At 29.5% G+C, this 20,525-nt stretch overlaps 2 protein-coding genes and 1 pseudogene across 2 annotated transcripts; 2 read left to right on the plus strand and 1 right to left on the minus strand.

Moving 5' to 3' along the window:
• LOC113386464 overlaps positions 1-336 on the plus strand; it is a 20,330-nt pseudogene extending 19,994 nt beyond the window's left edge.
• Positions 337-4,779: 4,443 nt separating this feature from the next.
• LOC113385039 (eukaryotic translation initiation factor 6) lies at positions 4,780-6,178 on the minus strand. Its single transcript, XM_026622843.1, has 6 exons — positions 5,976-6,178; positions 5,765-5,911; positions 5,592-5,706; positions 5,346-5,522; positions 4,942-5,123; positions 4,780-4,882 (listed from the first exon to the last, which is right to left on the minus strand). The coding sequence occupies exons 1-6, from the start codon at positions 6,080-6,082 to the stop codon at positions 4,870-4,872; spliced, it is 741 nt and encodes a 246-aa protein (XP_026478628.1). The 5' UTR covers positions 6,083-6,178; the 3' UTR covers positions 4,780-4,869.
• Positions 6,179-6,798: 620 nt separating this feature from the next.
• Positions 6,799-18,671, plus strand: LOC113384667 (tetratricopeptide repeat protein 27). Its single transcript, XM_026622418.1, has 9 exons — positions 6,799-6,912; positions 7,065-7,281; positions 7,377-7,497; positions 7,817-8,005; positions 8,156-8,243; positions 9,409-9,643; positions 9,709-9,939; positions 13,598-14,207; positions 18,005-18,671. The coding sequence occupies exons 1-9, from the start codon at positions 6,840-6,842 to the stop codon at positions 18,608-18,610; spliced, it is 2,370 nt and encodes a 789-aa protein (XP_026478203.1). The 5' UTR covers positions 6,799-6,839; the 3' UTR covers positions 18,611-18,671.
• The last annotated feature ends 1,854 nt before the right edge of the window (positions 18,672-20,525 follow it).

A 20,525-nucleotide genomic window follows, 5' to 3' on the forward strand; every position in this document is an offset into this window, starting at 1 on the left:
GCTACAGGGTCCAATGTGACTGTTGCACATTCACCTTACAAGCTGCCTTCGTCTTTTCCTCAATTTTTTACAGACAATGTAAACCACAACGGTTTGATCGATCCTGTGCCGAGGGAAGAAAATGAGAATGTGTTGAGGATTCCTTTGATTGCGGGGGCGCACAACACGCTGACTATTTTTGATTCTTTGGGAGGTTTGATTCGAGAGGCCGAACGGATTAAGATTGGTAAATTGTACAGATTTAAAGATACGGGATTGGAAGATGATGAATATACGGAGACTTTGGACTTTTTGAAAGAGTTTCAAGAACGTTATGAGGAAAATGTGTTTTTGTAAATGATTGTGGAAGTATATTTTTATTGAATATATAAATAAATCTGTGGAAAAACGTATTGATGAGTTTATATCAAATTTGCCAAAACCAATATACATTGTTTTTGATATTATGGACTGATTTTGCCGCATAACAGACCAATGTTATGGCAAGGCTATTATTTTCATACTAAATATTGACAAAAGTCATGCGGTTGCTATGCAGTCAGGCAAATGTCTCAGGTTGTCAGATAGAAAACCTAACATAGAAACCAGGTTAGATAACAGGGTCTTTCTAACCTAGCTTCGAAACATATGAGTGACGTTGATGTTTATTTAGTTACATGACATTTTGACGATATTCAGTATGATTCAGTAGCATAATGTATGCAAATTGGAACGTAGCATGGCCTTGCCATAACATTTTTCTGTTGTGAGGCAGAATCGGATTTAAGCATGGTTGGTTGAAACAAACTCCCTTAAAATATTACAGGCCTATGAGAAGTCATTTAATTAACAACCCATAGGAAAAGTTTTGTGTTAAATTTTGCCTTGCAGGGAGTTTTTTTTTTGAGAAATAAACACTTTGAGCCCTATCCTAATTAACAGATTTTATGGATCTTTAATTTACATTTGAAATAACGGGGTAGTCCTTAAAATGGACCTTCTTGAATTTTTTTGCTCCCAAGGGCTGAAATGCTTCCAAATTAAAAAAAAAAAACTTTAAAAGTTTAGGCTCTTAATATTAACATTTAGATAGTCTGCAATTAAAATAAAAGTTTCGGTTATTTTCGTCGTCGACTGTTTAACGATATATTTATTCATTATCAAAATAAATTGCCATCAAAATTACAAGTCTGCTTTCACAGATGGCGCAAGAATTTACTTAATATTATATATGTTGATAATAATATACAAACTTTTAATTGAATTGCGGACTATCTAAATGTTATTATTAAGACCTTAAACTTTTAGAGAATTTTTTTTTATTAATTTGGAGTATTTGAGCCCTTGGGAGCAAGGAAATTCGAAAATGTTCATATTAAGGACCAACAGAGACCCCACGTCAGTAAGAGTCCCTTTTTTTCTACAAACATTTCTAGTTTGCTCTTTAGTCCTTTTTTGTAAAATATTTCCTAAGAAATTCTAGTTTTGCTCATCAGTAAAGTCCTTTGTAAAAATATTTTTTTCAAAAATGCTGCTAGGTTGCTCCTCAGTAGAGTCCCTGTTCTCTACAAATATTCTTTAATACAAAATTGTAAGTTGCTCGTCAGTAGAGTCCCTTTTTTGTATAAATATTTCCATTTGCTCGTTAGTCCTTTTTTTGTAAAAAGATTTCCTAAGAATTCTAGTTTGCTCGTCAGTAAAGTCCTTTGTAAAAATATTTTTTTAACTAGCTGTAAAGTGGAATTCTGTCTTAAGGCAATTAGGCATCGTGCCTCAAGCAAATTGCTGGAACTTCCCGTACCAAAATTTTTATTTTTTAAAAACGATTAACATTTTTTGAAAAAATTTTATACTTCGAAAAAAAATAGATTTTTGAGAAAATAAAATTGACAAAAATTACTTTTTTTAGAAAAAAAATTTTTTTATTATTTGAAAAAAAAATTTTTTAGGAAAAAAAGTTTTTTGAAAACAAAAAAAATTTAAAAAAAAATGTTTTCTTCATTTTGACATATTTTGGAAATTTTGAACTTTTTTTTCAAAGCAATCGCACTGCTTGAACTGCATAGAGACGAAATATCGAAGCGCGCAAGTGCGCGCCGCGTCTAACGCATAAGCATTGGTACGGAACCCATAGAATGTAAAAAAAAATTATACTTATTGTTAAAATTTCTATAAAATCTGATAATTTGCTGTGCATATGTCTAATGTTCATTTTTGACCGCCAAATGGCTCATTTTTTTACTTTTTCCTCCATATCTCCAAAGTCGTTGGACCTGCTTCCAAAATTTAAAGTTGTTCATTTAGTCAATACAATAAAATGTTTTTGAATTATTCAAATCGGACGCTCCGTTCTCTTAAAAACTGAGTTACCGTTTTCGGCACTTTTTGCCCCGTATCTTCGAACGGCTTGACCTGCCTTCGCCAAAAACTAATCAGCACGTCTCCTTATCAATACGGATCGAATGTTTTTTGAATTATTTAAATCGGTTGATCGTTTCCCGAAATCGTCGACGAAAATTTGTATCCGCACATACATACACACACATACATATATACATACACACACACACACACATACACACACACACCCCACATACATCCATTTTTTCTAAGGTATGCCAAAATGTTCAGAAACCTCTGAAACGTAAATATATATAAAAATTTTCATTTTCGATTTTTTTGCGATTACTATAACTTGCCCTACGGGAAGTTAAAAAATGCTAGGTGCTCCTCAGTAGAGTCCCTGTTCTTTACAAATATTCTTTATACAAAATTGTAAGTTGCTCGTCAGTAGAGTCCCTTTTTTGTATAAATATTTCATTGCTAGTAGAGTCCTTTTGTATAAATATTGTCCAAAGAATTTTAGCTTGCTTGTGAGTAGAGTCCCTTTTCTGAATAAATATTTCTTAAAGAAAACTAGTTTTCTCGTCAGTAGAATCCTTTTTTTATTTAAATATTGTTCAAAGAATTCTAGTTTGCTCGTCAATAGAGTCCTTTTTCTGTTAAAATATTTTATTGCTTGTCGGTAGAGCCCTTTTTCTGTTAAAATATTCTATTGCTCGTCAGTAAAGTCCTCTTTCTGTTTAAATATTGCTCAAAGAATTCTAGTTTGCTCGTCAGTAGAGTCCTCTTTCTGTTAAAATATTTTATTGCTCGTCAGTAGAGTCCTTTTTCTGATTAAAATATTTTATTGCTCGTCAGTAGAGTCCTTTTTTCTGTTAAAATATTTTATTGCTCGTCAGTAGAGTCCTTTTTCTATTAAAATATTTTATTGCTTGTCAGTAGAGTCCCTTTTCTGTATAAATATTTCCTAAAAAAAATTCTAGTTTGCTCATCAGTAGAGTAACTTTTCCATAAAAATAATTTCTCGTCAGTAGAGTTCCTTTTCTGTATAAACGTCAACAATCTATATTTTATTGAAGTAAAACTTCTTCAAGCTCGTTTACTACAAATTCATTAAAAGTGGATAAACCACATAGGTATTTCAGTATTCGGATTCTACTGAAAATGACCTTTCAAATGATACCCCACATGCAATAAAAGATACAATCTATATTTTATTGAAGTAAAACTTCTTTAAGCTCGTTTACTACAAATTCATTAAAAGTGGATAAACCACATAGTTAATTGCAGTACATATTTGGATTCTATTCAAAGAGACCTTTCAAATGATACCCCACATGCAATAAAAGATACAATCTATATTTTATTGAAGTAAAACTTCTTTAAACATGTTTACTACAATTCCATTTAAAGTGTATATTTTGTGGACAAACCTCATAGTTAATTTTAGTATTCAGATTGTACTGAAAATAACCTTTCAAATGATACCCCACATGCAATAAAATATACAATCTATATATTATTGAAGTAAAACTTCTTTAAGTTTGTGTACTACAAAATTCATCAAAAGTGGATAAACCACATAGTTAATTTCAGTATTTGGATTCTATTGAAAATGACCTTTCAAATGATACCCCACTGCAATAAAGATAAATCTATATTTTATTGAAGTAAAACTTCTTTAAACACGTTTACTGCAATTCCATTTAAAGTGTATATTTTGTCATAGTTAATTTTAGTATTCGGATTCTACCGAAAATGACCTTTCAAATGATACCCCACATGCAATAAAAAATACAACCTATATTTTATTGAAGTAAAACTTCTTAAAGCACGTTTACTACAAATTCATTAAAAGTGGACGAAGCACATAGTTAATTTCAGTATTCGGATTCTACTGAAAATGACCTTTCAAATGATACCCCACATGCAATCAAAAAATACAATCTATATTTTATTGAAGTAAAACTTCTTTAAACACGTTTACTACAATTCCATTTAAAGTGTATATTTTGTGGACAAACCTCATAGTTAATTTTAGTATTCAGATTGTACTGAAAATAACCTTCCAAATGATACCCCACATGCCATAAAACAGGCAACCTAAAATTTTTGAAGTAAAACTTCTTTAAGCTCGTTTACTACAAATTCATTAAAAGTGGATAAACCACATAGTTAATTTCAGTATTCGGATTCTACTGAAAATGACTTTTCAAATGATACCATAAAACATGTAACATAAAATTTTTGAAGTAAAACTTCTTTAGACTCCTTTAATAATTGATACAAAGCCCTGCACCTTTCATTAAAAATAATCTAATATTTTTTTCAGTGAAATATAGTTATGTATGAGGGAGATGTGCTGGTTCTTATAAAATAAATAATTATAATCTTATAAAATTAATTTGTATTATAAGCAGATACTTTTATACAAAACAACATATAAACAAATTTGAATGTCTCACTTATACTTTATTAGTTTTAACAATAAAAATCATGTCGATGCTGTATTATTTTAAATCAAATGCAGCTTTTTTAATCATCCAACTAACCGGACATACTGAAAAAGAAAAAAAATATATATCATATTACAAATACATAATTTAATCAATTTTTTACCTTTCTATTAGAGATGCTCTCATGGTAGACGTGATAGCTGCAGGTTGTGCATCGTTCAATTTGAACACGCTTTCAATCACACTGAGTTCTGTTGACGTTGTGTCCATTCCACAGAAGGAGCACCAATCGTTGACTACCAAACCTCCGGCTAAAACCTCACTGCCTCGGTTAACTGTACCAGCCTTAAGGTAAATGACACAGAATAATATATTAATAATAAATTTATTGGTAAATGACACAGAATAATATATTAATAATAAATTATTATGGTAAATGACACAGAACATATATTAATAATAAATTTATTGGTAAATGACACAGAATAATATATTAATAATAAATTTATTATGGTAAATGACACAGAATAATATATTAATAATAAATAATTGATTTAGGTGTCTTACCACTAATGGTACTTGTAGTAATGACGATAGTTCGTCTTGGTCTTGTATGGATGTTTTGGGGTGCACTAAGCCTCCTTGGTTACTTAAAACTGTGTATGAGCCGACTAGGACATTGCTGGCAACTGTTTGGCGAAATACTTCAACATTTAAGACGTCTGTTAGGATTTCTTCAGTTTCCTTAATAGAAACAAAAATTCAATGCGGGAGTGCATAAAGTTAACTATTGTGGTTATAAAATCTATTTACCTTATCAAGATCTGGATGTACTAGGGCTACATAATCATTACAAGCTATCACATTACCCAAAGCTGATAATCTTTCTTCGACCCTTTGTATTTTTACACTTTCTGGTAAAGAATTCCTAAAACAAAATAATACTATTACTTATGATTATCTTATCTCCTATTTCACAACATTACCTTATATGTTGCAACTCTGTGTCAGTAGTCGAAGCTGGCACCAATAAACCATTTTTATTCCCCACAGTCAACCTGCCAATAATTCTACACCCTGCAATGCTGGCATGGACAACCGGAATAGTCTCTGCCAATTCAGCCTCGAAGACACTAAACAAAAACACAATTTTAATTCCATTAATTCATTTGCCATGATTCATTTACCATTCCTAACCTATAAAAGTTTTCAGATCCGCCGATCGCTACGAGACAATAAGCGTTTGTTAGTTTGCTAAAAACACCGATTTCATTGTTGTTTTCGAATTGCACACGTACTGACATTTTGAAGGAATATTATCACATGAAAATTAAAGGAAATTGTGTTTTTATTTACAAGAATTTGTGAGACGAGCGAAACGATGAATGATGGCACATGTGTCAAAGATACCAAACCGGCGTAGACGTCACATGGAGGATGTTTAAAATAAGGTTAGATTTTTGATTTAAATTGATTGAGATTGTTTATTATTAGTTAGCTATTGATTATAGTTAATGATTAATAGTTAGTTAATAATTAGTTGATTATTAATTATACATTTGAGACGTGAAAAACCGTAAAGAACTATATTGAATTTGAAAAAACGCGCCATTTGCAAATTGTTAAATGTCTAATCTTTCTGAAATATACTCTATGCTGAAAAGACATGTCACATGTTGACAGTTAATGCAAAACGAACTAATTTTAATGTATTTGTTTAATGTAAATGATTTAACAGGTGATATATATTAAAAATAATATTTTAATATAATAAATAATAAATAGTTAGTTGTAAATACATTTAACAAAACAGCCAACAGATTTTTTATCCAAATAAATATTTAACTAAGTTGACATGTTGACCGAACGTGCTTGTCTTGACATCTAAATAAATAAATAAATTGATATAGTAATATTATAATTGATATATCTAAAAGCTTGTTAATTAAGTCAGTACTTAATATTTGTTATCATTCTGCATTTCTGTGTGAAATTCATAATTTATACCATTCACTTTACAGGTTAGTTTTTGTATCACAATTATTATTATTATATCACAAGATGCAAGATTCTTTAATATCCAAATTTGCAGAAACGATATTATGTTGTTATGAAGACAATTTTGAATGCCCAGGTACGTTTGATATATTTATTCATCAAAACGATTTCACATAACCTCAAAGATATTGCAATGTTTATATGTTACAAAGAAATTACATTACGAAGGTTTTATTATGTACATAGAAGTTTATTTTACTATTTTAATAGCCTATTACTTTTTTTCAGATGCCTCCACGTTTTCCAATATACTACAATGTAACTGGAAAGACTCGTTAAATATTAAAGAAATTTTAAATTGTGAACTTCAACAAGTACAAAATGCAGAAAGTTTGTTTGCGACTGCTGTATCATGTTTATGGGCGTACTGCCAAGCAAATTTCACAGGACCTGATTTAGAATATGAAGCAAACAATGTTTTATCTATAACAGATGCAAGAAACTTGTAAGTTATAATATGGTTACAATATATGTGGTTATATATATATATATATATATATATATATATATATTGTTTATATAAGTATGCACTATTTATAGATTGAGTTCAGACGGTGAGGAACTGAATGTTTTAATCAAATATCCAGAACTACTTTTAGCTGCAAAGAAAATTCTAACACATCTAACTAATGATGCAAAAGAGGACAAAAATTTTAAAAATGTATGTATATATATATATATATATATATATATTATATATAAAATTTATGAAAATGTTATTTTATAAAAAGCATCTTATAGATCAACCTATCTATTCAATTAATGAATTTTTTAATCCAAGATAAATATTAATTGTCATTAGGTTAATCTTAGAGTTGTTCATAAACATAACTGATATTAATTTAGTTATAATATAGTATTGTGATAAAAATAATTATTGTATTGACTTCAATTGTAAATATTGAATTTGACTAAAGTATTTATCTATATATATATGCAAATTTATTCTATTTATTTATATATTTGTTTTTATCTTTTAGCTTGCCTTATGGTGGTTATTAAGATGTTTGTACATACATCAACAATCCTTAGATGAACATAGTCAAATGTTGTTTAATAAAATAGAAGAATGCATAAACATGCTGGATGGGTTTCGTCTACAATTAAAAGATAGTAGAAGCCAAATTGACAGGAAGTTTTTGATTATTTTGAATTTAGAAATTTGTCAGGTAATTATATGTATTAAATATTATAAAGGATAGAAATTTTAACTTGTTATAGTTTAAAGAATAATAATTACAAGGATAGAAATACATATATTTAGGTTTATAAAAAATAAATTAATCAAACAATATTAATTGATTGCTTTTTTTCCTCAGATTTATTTATATTACAAGCGGATAGAAAAATCAAATACATTTTTAACTGAAGCGAAATCTGTTTATGGAATACAACTTGATATATCAGGTAAAATGCTTCAGACATTTCAATAATAATTATATATATATATATATATATATATATATATATATATAAATATAATATATATATATATATATATATATATATATAATTCAAAAAATTCCCTTAACTAACTTCAGAAAGATTTATCAAAATCCGAATAATCGATTAGGAGGAATATATTTACATACATTATTACAGAAGAATTTCATATATAACTTATATATGTATATATATATATATATAATATATATATATATATAATGGTGTATGAAAGGATAATCCTCCTAAACAATTATTTGGATTTTGATAAATCTTTCTGAAGTTTATTAAGGGAATTTTTTAGGGTTTTTTGAATTACAGAAATAAATTCTTCTGTAATGGTGTTTAAAAAGATAATTCTCTAAAATTATTATTTGGATTTTGATAAATCTATCTGAAGTTTGTTAAGGGAATCTTTTAGGATTTTTTGAATTATAGAAGTAAATTCTTCTGTAATGGTGTATGAAAGGATAATTCTCCTAAACGATTATTCGGATTTTGATAAATCTTTGTGAAGTTTGTTAAGGGAATTTTTTAGGATGTAAATGTTTATAAAAATATAGTAATGCTTTAGAAATAAATGGAAAAATTGCAAAAAACGACATGTCATTTTTTAATATTGAAAATATTAGATTGTCAAATATCTCCCTTCCGCTTTTTTGCTCTTGGTTTATAATACAAAAAGGCGGAAGGGAGATATTTGACAACCTAATAGTTCAACAAATGGGAACTGTCACTGGCCAGAAATTTCAATTTACTTATAAGCCTAGACCATATTGGAATGTGTATAATAAATTCATGATTATGAATAAAAAAATGTTATGTCTGCATTATTATTGGCAAAAGGTAGCTGAGATGTGCCAGATATTAAAATAATATAAAATACAGTATATATTTGGCAGATGAAATTATATAATTCAGTTTGACTGTTGTGTTTAAACTAATGCAGTTGTGTTTTGCCTTACTTCAATAAATCACAATACAAAAAAAACTACTTATTCAAAAAATCATTTAAAAGATTCATTGTGTTAAAATAAATATATATATAGTCAATAAATATATATATATATATATATATATATATATATATTTATTTATTTATTTATTTATTTTGTGTCTATCTATCCAGGTGCTTTGGGTAAAAGAACCCAATACCAGCAAAAAGACGTAGCTCAATTGAAACTACTAATTAACTTCACTGAAAACAATTTACAAGACGAAAGTAGTGACAAGACACACACATACGAACCTCCTAAACTTTTAAAACTAAACGATGATTTGAGACTCGAAGAGATTAAATTCACTGAAGAACAAAAGCTGGAACAACTAACAAGCCTCGCACAAGCTATAATATTATGCTCTATGTAAGTATAAAATAATATTATATATATATATATATATATATATTTATATTTATTTTTATTTTTAGTTTTTATCATAAGTTATCCCAACCCAAAGATGAACTGACGGCTGAAGAACTAAAAGCGTACTTAATGGTTCTTTTAAAACAGTCGCACAGTCCTTGGCAAATCAGATTCAATGCGTTGATACTGTTGTTGGATATTGAGAAGTCGAACAAGAGGACTGTGGAGAGATGCATGTTGCAATGTGAGGAACTTGTTAAGTTGCAGAATAATTTGAACACGCCGATTAAAACCAGGTAAGAGGACTAGATTTTTTATTTTACATTCAATTTGCAACTAACTGATGACTAAAATTTTGATTGAAATGAATACTAATTAAAATTTATAAAATATGTTGAGGTCGCCACTAACCGTAGCACGTAAATTTACCTTAGGTTCAATTCTAGGATAAGATTTATATAAATATATAATATAGAAAAGATAAACCTGATTAAAACCAGGTAAGGGACTAGATTTTTTATTTAACATTCAATTTGTTACTAAAACATCTGATGACTAAAATTTTGATTTAAATAAATACTAATTAAAATTTATAAAAAATGTTGAGGTCGCCACTAACCGTAGCACGTAAATTTACCTTAGGTTCAATTCTAGGATAAGATTTATATAAATATATAATATAGAAAAGATAAACCTGATTAATTTGACTAAACAAAATGAGAACAAAATATACGCGTAGAAAATATATTTTTAAGTAAATCACAAATATGTTGTAAAAAATATATAATGAGATAAAATTAAACATTTTTTTCATTCAACAAAGATATATTTCAACGTACTTGAACGTTTAAAGCACGTCTACTATATTAAAAGAGACTGTGAATTCGAAGCACACTAGCAACATCTGTGATATGCTGAAAACACTCATATAGAGTATAGTGCATTTGTTCTACGTTTATAAATTTTACCTAGAGATAAAAATAAATATTAATAAAACTTTTAAAATTAAGTGGTAATAATAAATTAAATCATGCAGATATTTTAGGGAATATTACAAAATAAATAATAATATTTAATTATTATGATTATTAAAATTTATAAATTTGCTTTATAACCTGTAATTTTATTTTATTTTTATTAATATTTTATTTGTTATTACTTTTTATTAATGAGTGAAAATGTTGTGATTTGTCTCAGAATGTTGTAGGTTGTCCTAGAATGCTGTAAAATGTTCAGGAATGTTGTAAAATGTCTCAGAATGTTGTGGGATGTCTCAGAATGTTGTAGGATGTCTCAGAATGTTGTAGGATGTCTTAGAATGTTGTAAAATGTCTCAAAATGTTGTAAAATGTCTCAGGGGGTTGTAGATTGTCTCAAAGTGTTGTAAAATGTCTCAAAATGTTGTAGAAAGTCTGAAAATGTGATAGGTTGTCTCAGATTGTTGTAGGCTGACCCAGAATGCTGTAGAATGTCTCAAAATATTGTAAATTGTCTCGGAATGTGTAAATTGTCTCAGAATATTGTAGATTTTCTGAGAGTGTTGTAACTTGTCTCTGAATGTTGTAGGTTGTCTTATAATGTTGTAGATTGTATCAAAATGTTGTATATTGCTTCAAAATATTGTAGAGAGTCACAGAGTGTTGTAGGTTGTCTCAGAATGTTGTATGTTGGCTCAAAGTATTGTAGATTGTCTAAAAGTGTTGTAGATTGTCTCAGAATGTTCCAGATGGTCTCTAAATGTTGTACATTATTCCAGAATGATATAAATTTCCTCAAAATGTAGATTATCTCTGAGTGTTGCATATTATCACGGAATGTTGCAGGTTGTCTCAGAATGTTGTAGATTATCTCACAATGTTGTAGAATATCTCAAAATATTGTAGATGGTCTCAGAATGTTGTAAATAGTCTCAGTGTTGTAGATTGTCTCAAAATGTTGCAGTTTGTCTCAAAATGTTGTAGATTATCTCAGAATGTTGTAAATAGTCACAGAATATTGTAGAAAGTCTGAAAATATGATAGCTTGCCTCAGATTGTTGTAGGCTCTCTCAAAATGTTGTACATTATCTTAGAATGTTTCAGGTTATCCCAGAATATTGTAAAATGTCTCAGAATGTTGTATAATATCTCAGAATGTTGTAGGTAGTCTCGGAACGTTGTAGATTGTCTCAAAATTGTTGTAGATTGTCTCAGAATGTTGCAAATTATCCCAAAATGTTGTAGATGGTCTCAGAATGTTGTAAATAGTCTCAGTGTTGTATGTTGTCTCAAAATGTTGTAGATTATCTCAGAATGTTGTAAATAGTCACAGAATATTGTAGAAAGTCTGAAAATATGATAGCTTGCCTCAGATTGTTGTAGGCTCTCTCAAAATGTTGTACATTATCTTAGAATGTTTCAGGTTATCCCAGAATATTGTAAAATGTCTCAGAATGTTGTATAATATCTCAGAATGTTGTAGGTGGTCTCAAAATTGTTGTAGATTGTCTCAGAATTGTTGTAGATTGTCTCAGAATGTTGCAAATTATCCCAAAATGTTGTAGATGGTCTCAGAATGTTGTAAATAGTCTCAGTGTTGTATGTTGTCTCAAAATGTTGTAGATTATCTCAGAATGTTGTAAATAGTCACAGAATATTGTAGAAAGTCTGAAAATATGATAGCTTGCCTCAGATTGTTGTAGGCTCTCTCAAAATGTTGTACATTATCTCAGAATGTTTCAGGTTATCCCAGAATATTGTAAAATGTCTCAAAATGTTGTATAATATCTCAGAATGTTGTAGGTGGTCTCGGAACGTTGTAGATCGTCTCAAAATTGTTGTAGATTGTCTCAGAATGTTGTAAATTATCCCAAAATGTTGTAGATGGTCTCAGAATGTTGTAAATAGTCTCAGTGTTGTATGTTGTCTCAAAATGTTGTAGATTATCTCAGAATGTTGTAAATAGTCACAGAATATTGTAGAAAGTCTGAAAATATGATAGCTTGCCTCAGATTGTTGTAGGCTCTCTCAAAATGTTGTACATTATCTCAGAATGTTTCAGGTTATCCCAGAATATTGTAAAATGTCTCAAAATGTTGTATAATATCTCAGAATGTTGTAGGTGGTCTCGGAACGTTGTAGATCGTCTCAAAATTGTTGTAGATTGTCTCAGAATGTTGTAAATTATCCCAAAATGTTGTAGATGGTCTCAGAATGTTGTAAATAGTCTCAGTGTTGTATGTTGTCTCAAAATGTTGTAGATTATCTCAGAATGTTGTAAATAGTCACAGAATATTGTAGAAAGTCTGAAAATATGATAGCTTGCCTCAGATTGTTGTAGGCTCTCTCAAAATGTTGTACATTATCTTAGAATGTTTCAGGTTATCCCAGAATATTGTAAAATGTCTCAGAATGTTGTATAATATCTCAGAATGTTGTAGGTGGTCTCAAAATTGTTGTAGATTGTCTCAGAATGTTGTAAATTATCCTAAAATGCTGTAGATGGTCTCAGAATGTTGAAAAATGTCTCAGAATGCTGTAGGATGTCTCAGAACTTTGTAGATGGTCTCAAGATGTTGTAGATGGTCAATTGTCTAAGAATGTTATGGAATATCCCAAAATGTTTCAGAATGTTGTATAATATCTCAGAATGTTGTAGGTGGTCTCGGAACGTTGTAGACAATCTTAGAATTTTGTAGATAATCTCAGAATTCTGTAGATGGTGTCAGAATGTTGTAAATAGTGTAAAAATATTGTAGGATGTCTCAGAATACTGTAGGATATCTCAGAATATTGTAGATGGTCCCTTAATGTTGTCTTTTATCTCAGAATGTTGTCGAATGTCCCAAAATGTCGGAGAATGTCCGAAAATATCGTAAAATTTCTCAGAGTGTTGTAGATTATCTCAGAAAGTTGTAGAATATCACAGATTCTTGTATTTGAGAATGTTTTTCCAAGGGCGAATTTTTATTTCCAGATTATCCTATCTCTTCATGGCCGGTCCCAAAACAAGATGGCACACTCGAAGAATCCATGCAGACTTAATGTTAAGTCTAGGGTTAGTCAAAACAGCCCTAGACACTTACCTCGACTTGCAACTGTGGGAAGATGTTATATTATGCTACACACTATTAGAGATGAAACACAAAGCCGCCGAAATAATCAAAGAACGCCTAGAAGCCGAAGAGACTGTCAAAATGTACTGCTTATTAGGCGATGTCACAGACGACATAAAATGTTACGAAAAAGCATGGTCCATGTCCAAAGAAAAGAGTTCCAAAGCACAAAGACACTGGGGCAACAATTTATATTGCAAGGCTAAATATGAAGAAGCGATACCCCATTTTGAGAAGTCTTTGGAATTGAATTCGTTGCAAGAGAGCGTTTGGCTGAGGCTCGGTTATGCGGCTTTGAGTGTGGAAAATTGGACGGTTGCAGCGAATGCTTATAGGAATTATACATATTTGGAACAACGGGAGTTTGAAGCTTGGAACAATCTTGCTAAAACTTATATAAAACTTGGGGATAAGGATAGGGCTTTTAAAGTTCTGACGGAGGCTTTGAAGTGCAACTATGATAATTGGCAGGTAATAAACTAGACAAATATATATATATATATATATATATATATATATATATATATATATCTTATATATCAATTTCTTCTGTAATGGTGTATAAAAGGATAATCCTCTTAAACGATTATTGGATTTTGATAAATCTTTCTGAAGTTTGTTAAGGGAATTTTCTAGGATTTTTTGATTCATAGAAATATAGTTAGATTGTAGAAAAAAATAGAAATAAATTGCAAAAAACCGATTATCATTGATTGACATTGAAAATGTTTGAGGCATTGCTTGGCATTGAAAACAAATGAAGACTGTCCTGATTTGCCTAACATTTCAATTCACTTATAGGCTAAGACAATATTAAAATATAATAAATTCATGATTATGAATAAGATAAATGTAATGTCTACATTTTTATTGTTGAAAAGCAGCTGAGATGTGCCAAAAATTAAAATAATATAGATACAGTCAACATGTGTCTGGCAGTGATTACACGTCAAACTTAGCCTATAATTCACTTGACAGATTAAGACAGATTTTTTATCTAATGCAGTCATGTTTTGCCTTACTTTACTAATCACAATACAAAAAAATTTGCTTATTCAAAAATTATTTAAAAGTTTCATTGTGTTAAAAATTCATTTGTTTGGCATTAGATACGGAATATTTACTCAAGCCAATGATACGTTTGGGCTTGAATTTTTTTTACTGTGCTCCAGTTTGCATGAACTTTGGAATTAAGTTCATCTTACTCTCAAGTAAAAATAATTTAGACTCCTTTGCCACTTCCTGGGGGGATGACATATCTTTTCATCGGTATCGATAAAAGAACTAATTATAAGAGAAAAATGTTTAATATTGTTTTGCAGAAAAGCAAATACTTTTCAAGTTACTGGCTACTAAAAATTTATTTCTTTTTTGCGTTTTTCATCGTTGTTTGCTAATATCTTCAAAAACATACCGTTTAACGAAAATCTTGTAATGAACAAAATTATATCAATTAAAATTATAATAAATCGGTGTTTTATAAAGTGTTCTAGGAACAATATTAAGCTAGATATGAAAATGTGGTTTTGTAGTACTCAAAATAAGCTTTCAAATGAGTACTTCTGCATGTAAAATGAGTGAGCTATCTTGGAAATAAAAGACGCATACAATGTTTTTTTCATTTAAATCAAATATTTTATGAGTGCCATTTCCACCAAAATTAAGAATAATCGTATTCCATCTAGAATTAACTTGATTTAAGAGATCTTGATGGATTCTGGAAAATACCGCAAAATTTAGTTCAAACGATTTTTGAAGAAAACGGTGAAAAAAAAATCCATTAAAAAAAACAACCAATTTCTCATTATAATATCTCTGAAAGATTACGTATAAAAGTATATATATGAAAATTCAAGCTCCTTTTCTGACTAATTATTGCTTTTTATTATTTTTCTGTTACATAAATATTGATAGAGATATGATTGTTTAAAGAGTGCGCGGCTGTCCAATAAGAGTGTCTTATTTAATTTGCTCGTCTGTAGAGTCTTTTTCTCTGGTATGCTTCTATTTAATTTGCTCGTCAGTAGAGTCCTTTTTTCTGGTATGCTTTTATTTAAATTGCTCGTCAGTAGAGTCCTGTTTTTGCCAAAAAATCCGCTTTGCTAATTTGATGTTTTTTAAGTTATTCTGAATTGAAAAAGACCAAATTTGAAAAAAACTATGCGTATGTGTGTTTGTGTGTAATCTTATTTCTGTATTCGAATTCTATTTAAAAAGAGCTTTCAAATGATACCCCACATGCCATTTAAAATTTTTGAAGTAAAACTTCTTTAGATTCATCTGCTACAAATTCGTAAAAAGCGTATAATAAAATCTAATAACGCCCTTCAACCCTTAGCCGTTTCAAAATAAGAGAAGTTACGGTAAAATTTATGATAGAGAAAGTTGTAGCTCATTTAATTACCTTTAAAAAAGTTTATTACAAGTTCTGATAAAGTCAGAATTAAAAGAGTTATGATCCAATTATTGCGGGGGGTGGTGACGGAGTGCAACTTAAGATTAAGATTAGCCTATTTCCAAAATATTAAGCAAATTGGAGCACAGTAAAAGAAATCGCACACACTTTTTTCCTCTCCATTTACTGCAATAATTTTGTTGATCGTTGGTTGAATAGAGCACATGTTAACAGGATTTGACAAATCAATTCTCTTCAAATATGAACTTAAGTAATAATGTATATTGAATTATTAGTGAGAAAAATGTAATTTAGATATTAAAATTACTAAAAGCCAGTTAAAATATGGTACGAAATTATAAAAATTATAGGCAACATTATTTAAGCAATTATTTTTGGTAGAAAAAATGCTATATATTAATTCTTTCTGAATTTGTTATACTGTTTAAAATACTGCAATTTCCAATACGTATATCTTATGCTATAAATCACAAAGGCAGACAATGATTTTTTGTGTGATAAATTTGGAAAATCAATGTTTTAGTCGTGAATAAACAAAAAATCATTCATTTATACATCCACATCTACAGGTATGACTAAAAATATTGGATAACCCTTGGCATTAAAATAAATTGAGCTATTGGAAATAAATTTGTTGAATAAATTGCAGTGTATAATTTTTGATACACAATTTTATTGAGCATGTTTTAATATTTGTTGAAGGAATAATTAAAGTGTTAACTGTGGGAATTGAGAATCATCATTTTATTTGAAGCAGTTCTACATTTAGCATCACTCATATATTGGTGTAAATAGTAATTCGAAAAACAATAATTATTATTTTTAACTGAACGGTATAAATATTAGGTTGTCAAATATCTCCCTTCCGCTTTTTTGCTCTCGGTTTATAATACAAAAAGGCGAAAGGGAGATATTTGACAACCTTATATAAATATAAATATGAATATAAATATAAATATAAATATAAATATAAATATTAGGTTGTCAAATATCTCCCTTCCGCTTTTTTGCTCTCGGTTTATAATACAAAAAGGCGAAAGGGAGATATTTGACAACCTTATATAAATATAAATATGAATATAAATATAAATATAAATATAAATATAAATATTAGGTTGTCAAATATCTCCCTTCCGCTTTTTTGCTCTTGGTTTATAATACAATAAGGCGGAAGGGAGATATTTGACAACCTTATATAAATATAAATATGAATATAAATATAAATATAAATATAAATATAAATATTAGGTTGTCAAATATCTCCCTTCCGCTTTTTTGCTCTTGGTTTATAATACAATAAGGCGGAAGGGAGATATTTGACAACCTTATATAAATATAAATATGAATATAAATATAAATATAAATATAAATATAAATATTAGGTTGTCAAATATCTCCCTTCCGCTTTTTGCTCTTGGTTTATAATACAAAAAGGCGGAAGGGAGATATTTGACAACCTTATATACATATAAATATAAATATAAATATGAATATAAATATAAATATTAGGTTGTCAAATATCTCCTTCCGCTTTTTGCTCTTGGTTTATAATACAAAAAGGCGGAAGGGAGATATTTGACAACCTTATATAAATATAAATATAAATATAAATATAAATATAAATATAAATATTAATATTAGGTTGTCAAATATCTCCCTTCCGCTTTTTTGCTCTTGGTTTATAATACAAAAAGGCGGAAGGGAGATATTTGACAACCTTATATTAGTATAGAATATTAAAAAAAATTAGATGTGGGTATAGGACAATGTCTGTCGGGTCATCTAGTATATATATATATATATATATATATATATATATATTTCTATTTATATTTCCATTATCCTTTACCAGGTTTGGGAAAACATGTTAGTCATCAGCATAGACACGGGTAACTTCAGCGACTCAATACGCGCCTACGACAGACTCCTAGACCTACGAGGAAAACATCTAGACCTAGAAATCCTAGAAATCTTAGCCAAAGTGATAGTCGATGAAAAACCAGACGCCCACGGCCAAAACTCCAAGCGATACTTGGAACGTTTCCAAAAACTGATGGGACGGATATCAATTACCCATCCAACCGACCCCAAAATGTGGTTAATCTACGCTTCGTTGCCTCTAAAAGATATTCTGGTGTGTCCTAAACTAATGAAGGCTTACAGGTGTCTTGCACAGGGCAATTGGACTGCCGATCCTAAAGTTTGTAAAGAAGTAATGGATTTGTGTCTAGATATGGCCAAGTTGGTTTTGGGGTTGGATGTCGAGGGGGCGGATGTAAGTGTTACGGATAGAAATGAGATTAAACAGCAGTTGAGTTCTGTAAGGTTGTCGTGCAAGTCGGCTTATTCGGCTGTGCAGAATGCAAGGGTTGAATGTGAGGATGCTGAGAGACATTTGCCGGAGCTGCAGGAGTATATTGATGCTCTGACGCAAAAAGTTACGGCACTAAATGAATGAAAAATTTGAAATAAGTATGAAATTAAATTTTGTATGTTTAAATAAAATTATTTTAGATGTAAATGGGAATTGATTTTGTGTATTGTAATTTTGTAGAGGGAAAATTGTATGAAGGTGGATTGTCTCAGAATGTTTGTAAATGGTTTCAAAATGTTGTACAATGTTTAAAAATGTAATAAGATGTCTCAGAATGTTGTAGATTGTTTCAGAATGTTGTAGATTGTCTTTGAATGTTGTGCATCGTCTCTGAATGTTGCAGATTTTCTCAGAATGTTGTACAATGTCTCAGAATTTTGTAGATTATCTCAGAGTGTTGTAAATGATTCCAGAATGTTGTAAATTGTCTCAGAATATTTTAAAATGTCTCAGAATGTTGTATAGAGTCTCAGAATGTTTTAGATTATCTCAGAATGTTGTAGAATATCTAAGAATGTTGTAAATTTTCTCAAAATGTTGTACAAAGTCTCAGAATGTTGCAAATGGTTTCAGAATGTTGTACAATGTCTCAAAAGGTTCTAAATGGTTCAGGAATGTTGTAGATTTTCTCAGAATGTTGTAGATTGTCTTAGAGTGTTGTAAATTATATAAGAATGTTGTAAATTGTCTAAGAATGTTGTGGATTGTCTTAGAATGTTGTACAATATTACAGAGTGCTGTACAATGTCTCAAAATGTTGTAATTTGTCTTAGAGTGTTGCAAATTGAATAAGAATGTTGTAAATGATTTCAGAATGTTCTAAATAGTCTCGGAATGTTGCAGAAGGTCTCAGAATGTTCTACAATGAGTAGAATGTTGTACAATGTCTAAGAATGTTGTACAATGTCTTAGAATGTTTTAAATAGTCTCAGAATGTTGAACAATATCTTAGAATGTTGTAAATGGTTTCAGAATGTTGTAAAATGTCTTAAATTGTTTTAAATGGTCTCAGAATGTTTTAAAATGGTTTCAGAATGTTGTAAATGGTTTCAGAATGTTGTAAATGATTTCAGAATGTTGTAAATGGTTTCAGAATGTTGTAAGTGGTTTCAGAATGTTGTAGATTTTTTCAGAATGTTGTAGAATGTCTTAGAATATTGTAAATGGTTTTAGAATGTTGTACAGAGTCTCAGAATGTTGTACAATGTTTTAGGATGTTGTAAATGGTTTCAGATGTTGTACATGGTTTCAGAATGTTGTAGATTATCTCAGAGTGTTGTAAATGGTTTTAGAATGTTGTAGATTGTCTTAGAATGTTGTATGTAGTCTCTGAATGTTGTACAATGTCTTAGAATGTTGTATAATGTCTCAGAATGTTTTAAATTGTCTCAGAATGTTGTACAATGTCTTAGAATGTTGTAGATTTTCTCAGAATGTTTTAAAATGTCTTGAAATGTTGTAAATGGTTTCAGAATGTTGTACAATGTCTCAGAATGTTTTAAAATGTCTTGGAATGTTGTAAATGGTTTCAGAATGTTGTATAATGTCTCAGAATGTTGTATAATGTCTTAGAATGTTGTACAATGTCTCAGAGTGTTGTAGATTTTTTCAGAATGTTGTAGAATGTTTTAGAATATTGTAAATGGTTTTAGAATGTTGTACAAAGCCTCAGAATGTTGTACATCATCTCAGAATGTTGTAAATGGTTTCAGAATGTTGTATAATGTCTCAGAATGTTGTACAATTTCTCAGAATGTTGTAGATTGTTTCAGAATGTTGTAGAATGTCTTAGAATATTGTAAATGGTTCTAGAATGTTGTACAAAGTCTCAGAATGTTGTACAATGTTTTAGAATGTTGTACATCGTCTCTGAATGTTGTACAACGTCCTAGAGTGTTGTATATGGTTTTAGAATGTTGTAGATTTTCTCAGAATGTTGTAAATTGTCTCAGAATGTTGTAAATGGTTACAGAATGTTGTAAATTGTCACAGAATGTTG

Source organism: Ctenocephalides felis, unplaced genomic scaffold (genome assembly GCF_003426905.1).
Source record: "Ctenocephalides felis isolate EL2017-DRISC unplaced genomic scaffold, ASM342690v1 CF-g0.4_SCAFFOLD_03571, whole genome shotgun sequence".
NCBI lineage: Eukaryota > Metazoa > Arthropoda > Insecta > Siphonaptera > Pulicidae > Ctenocephalides > Ctenocephalides felis.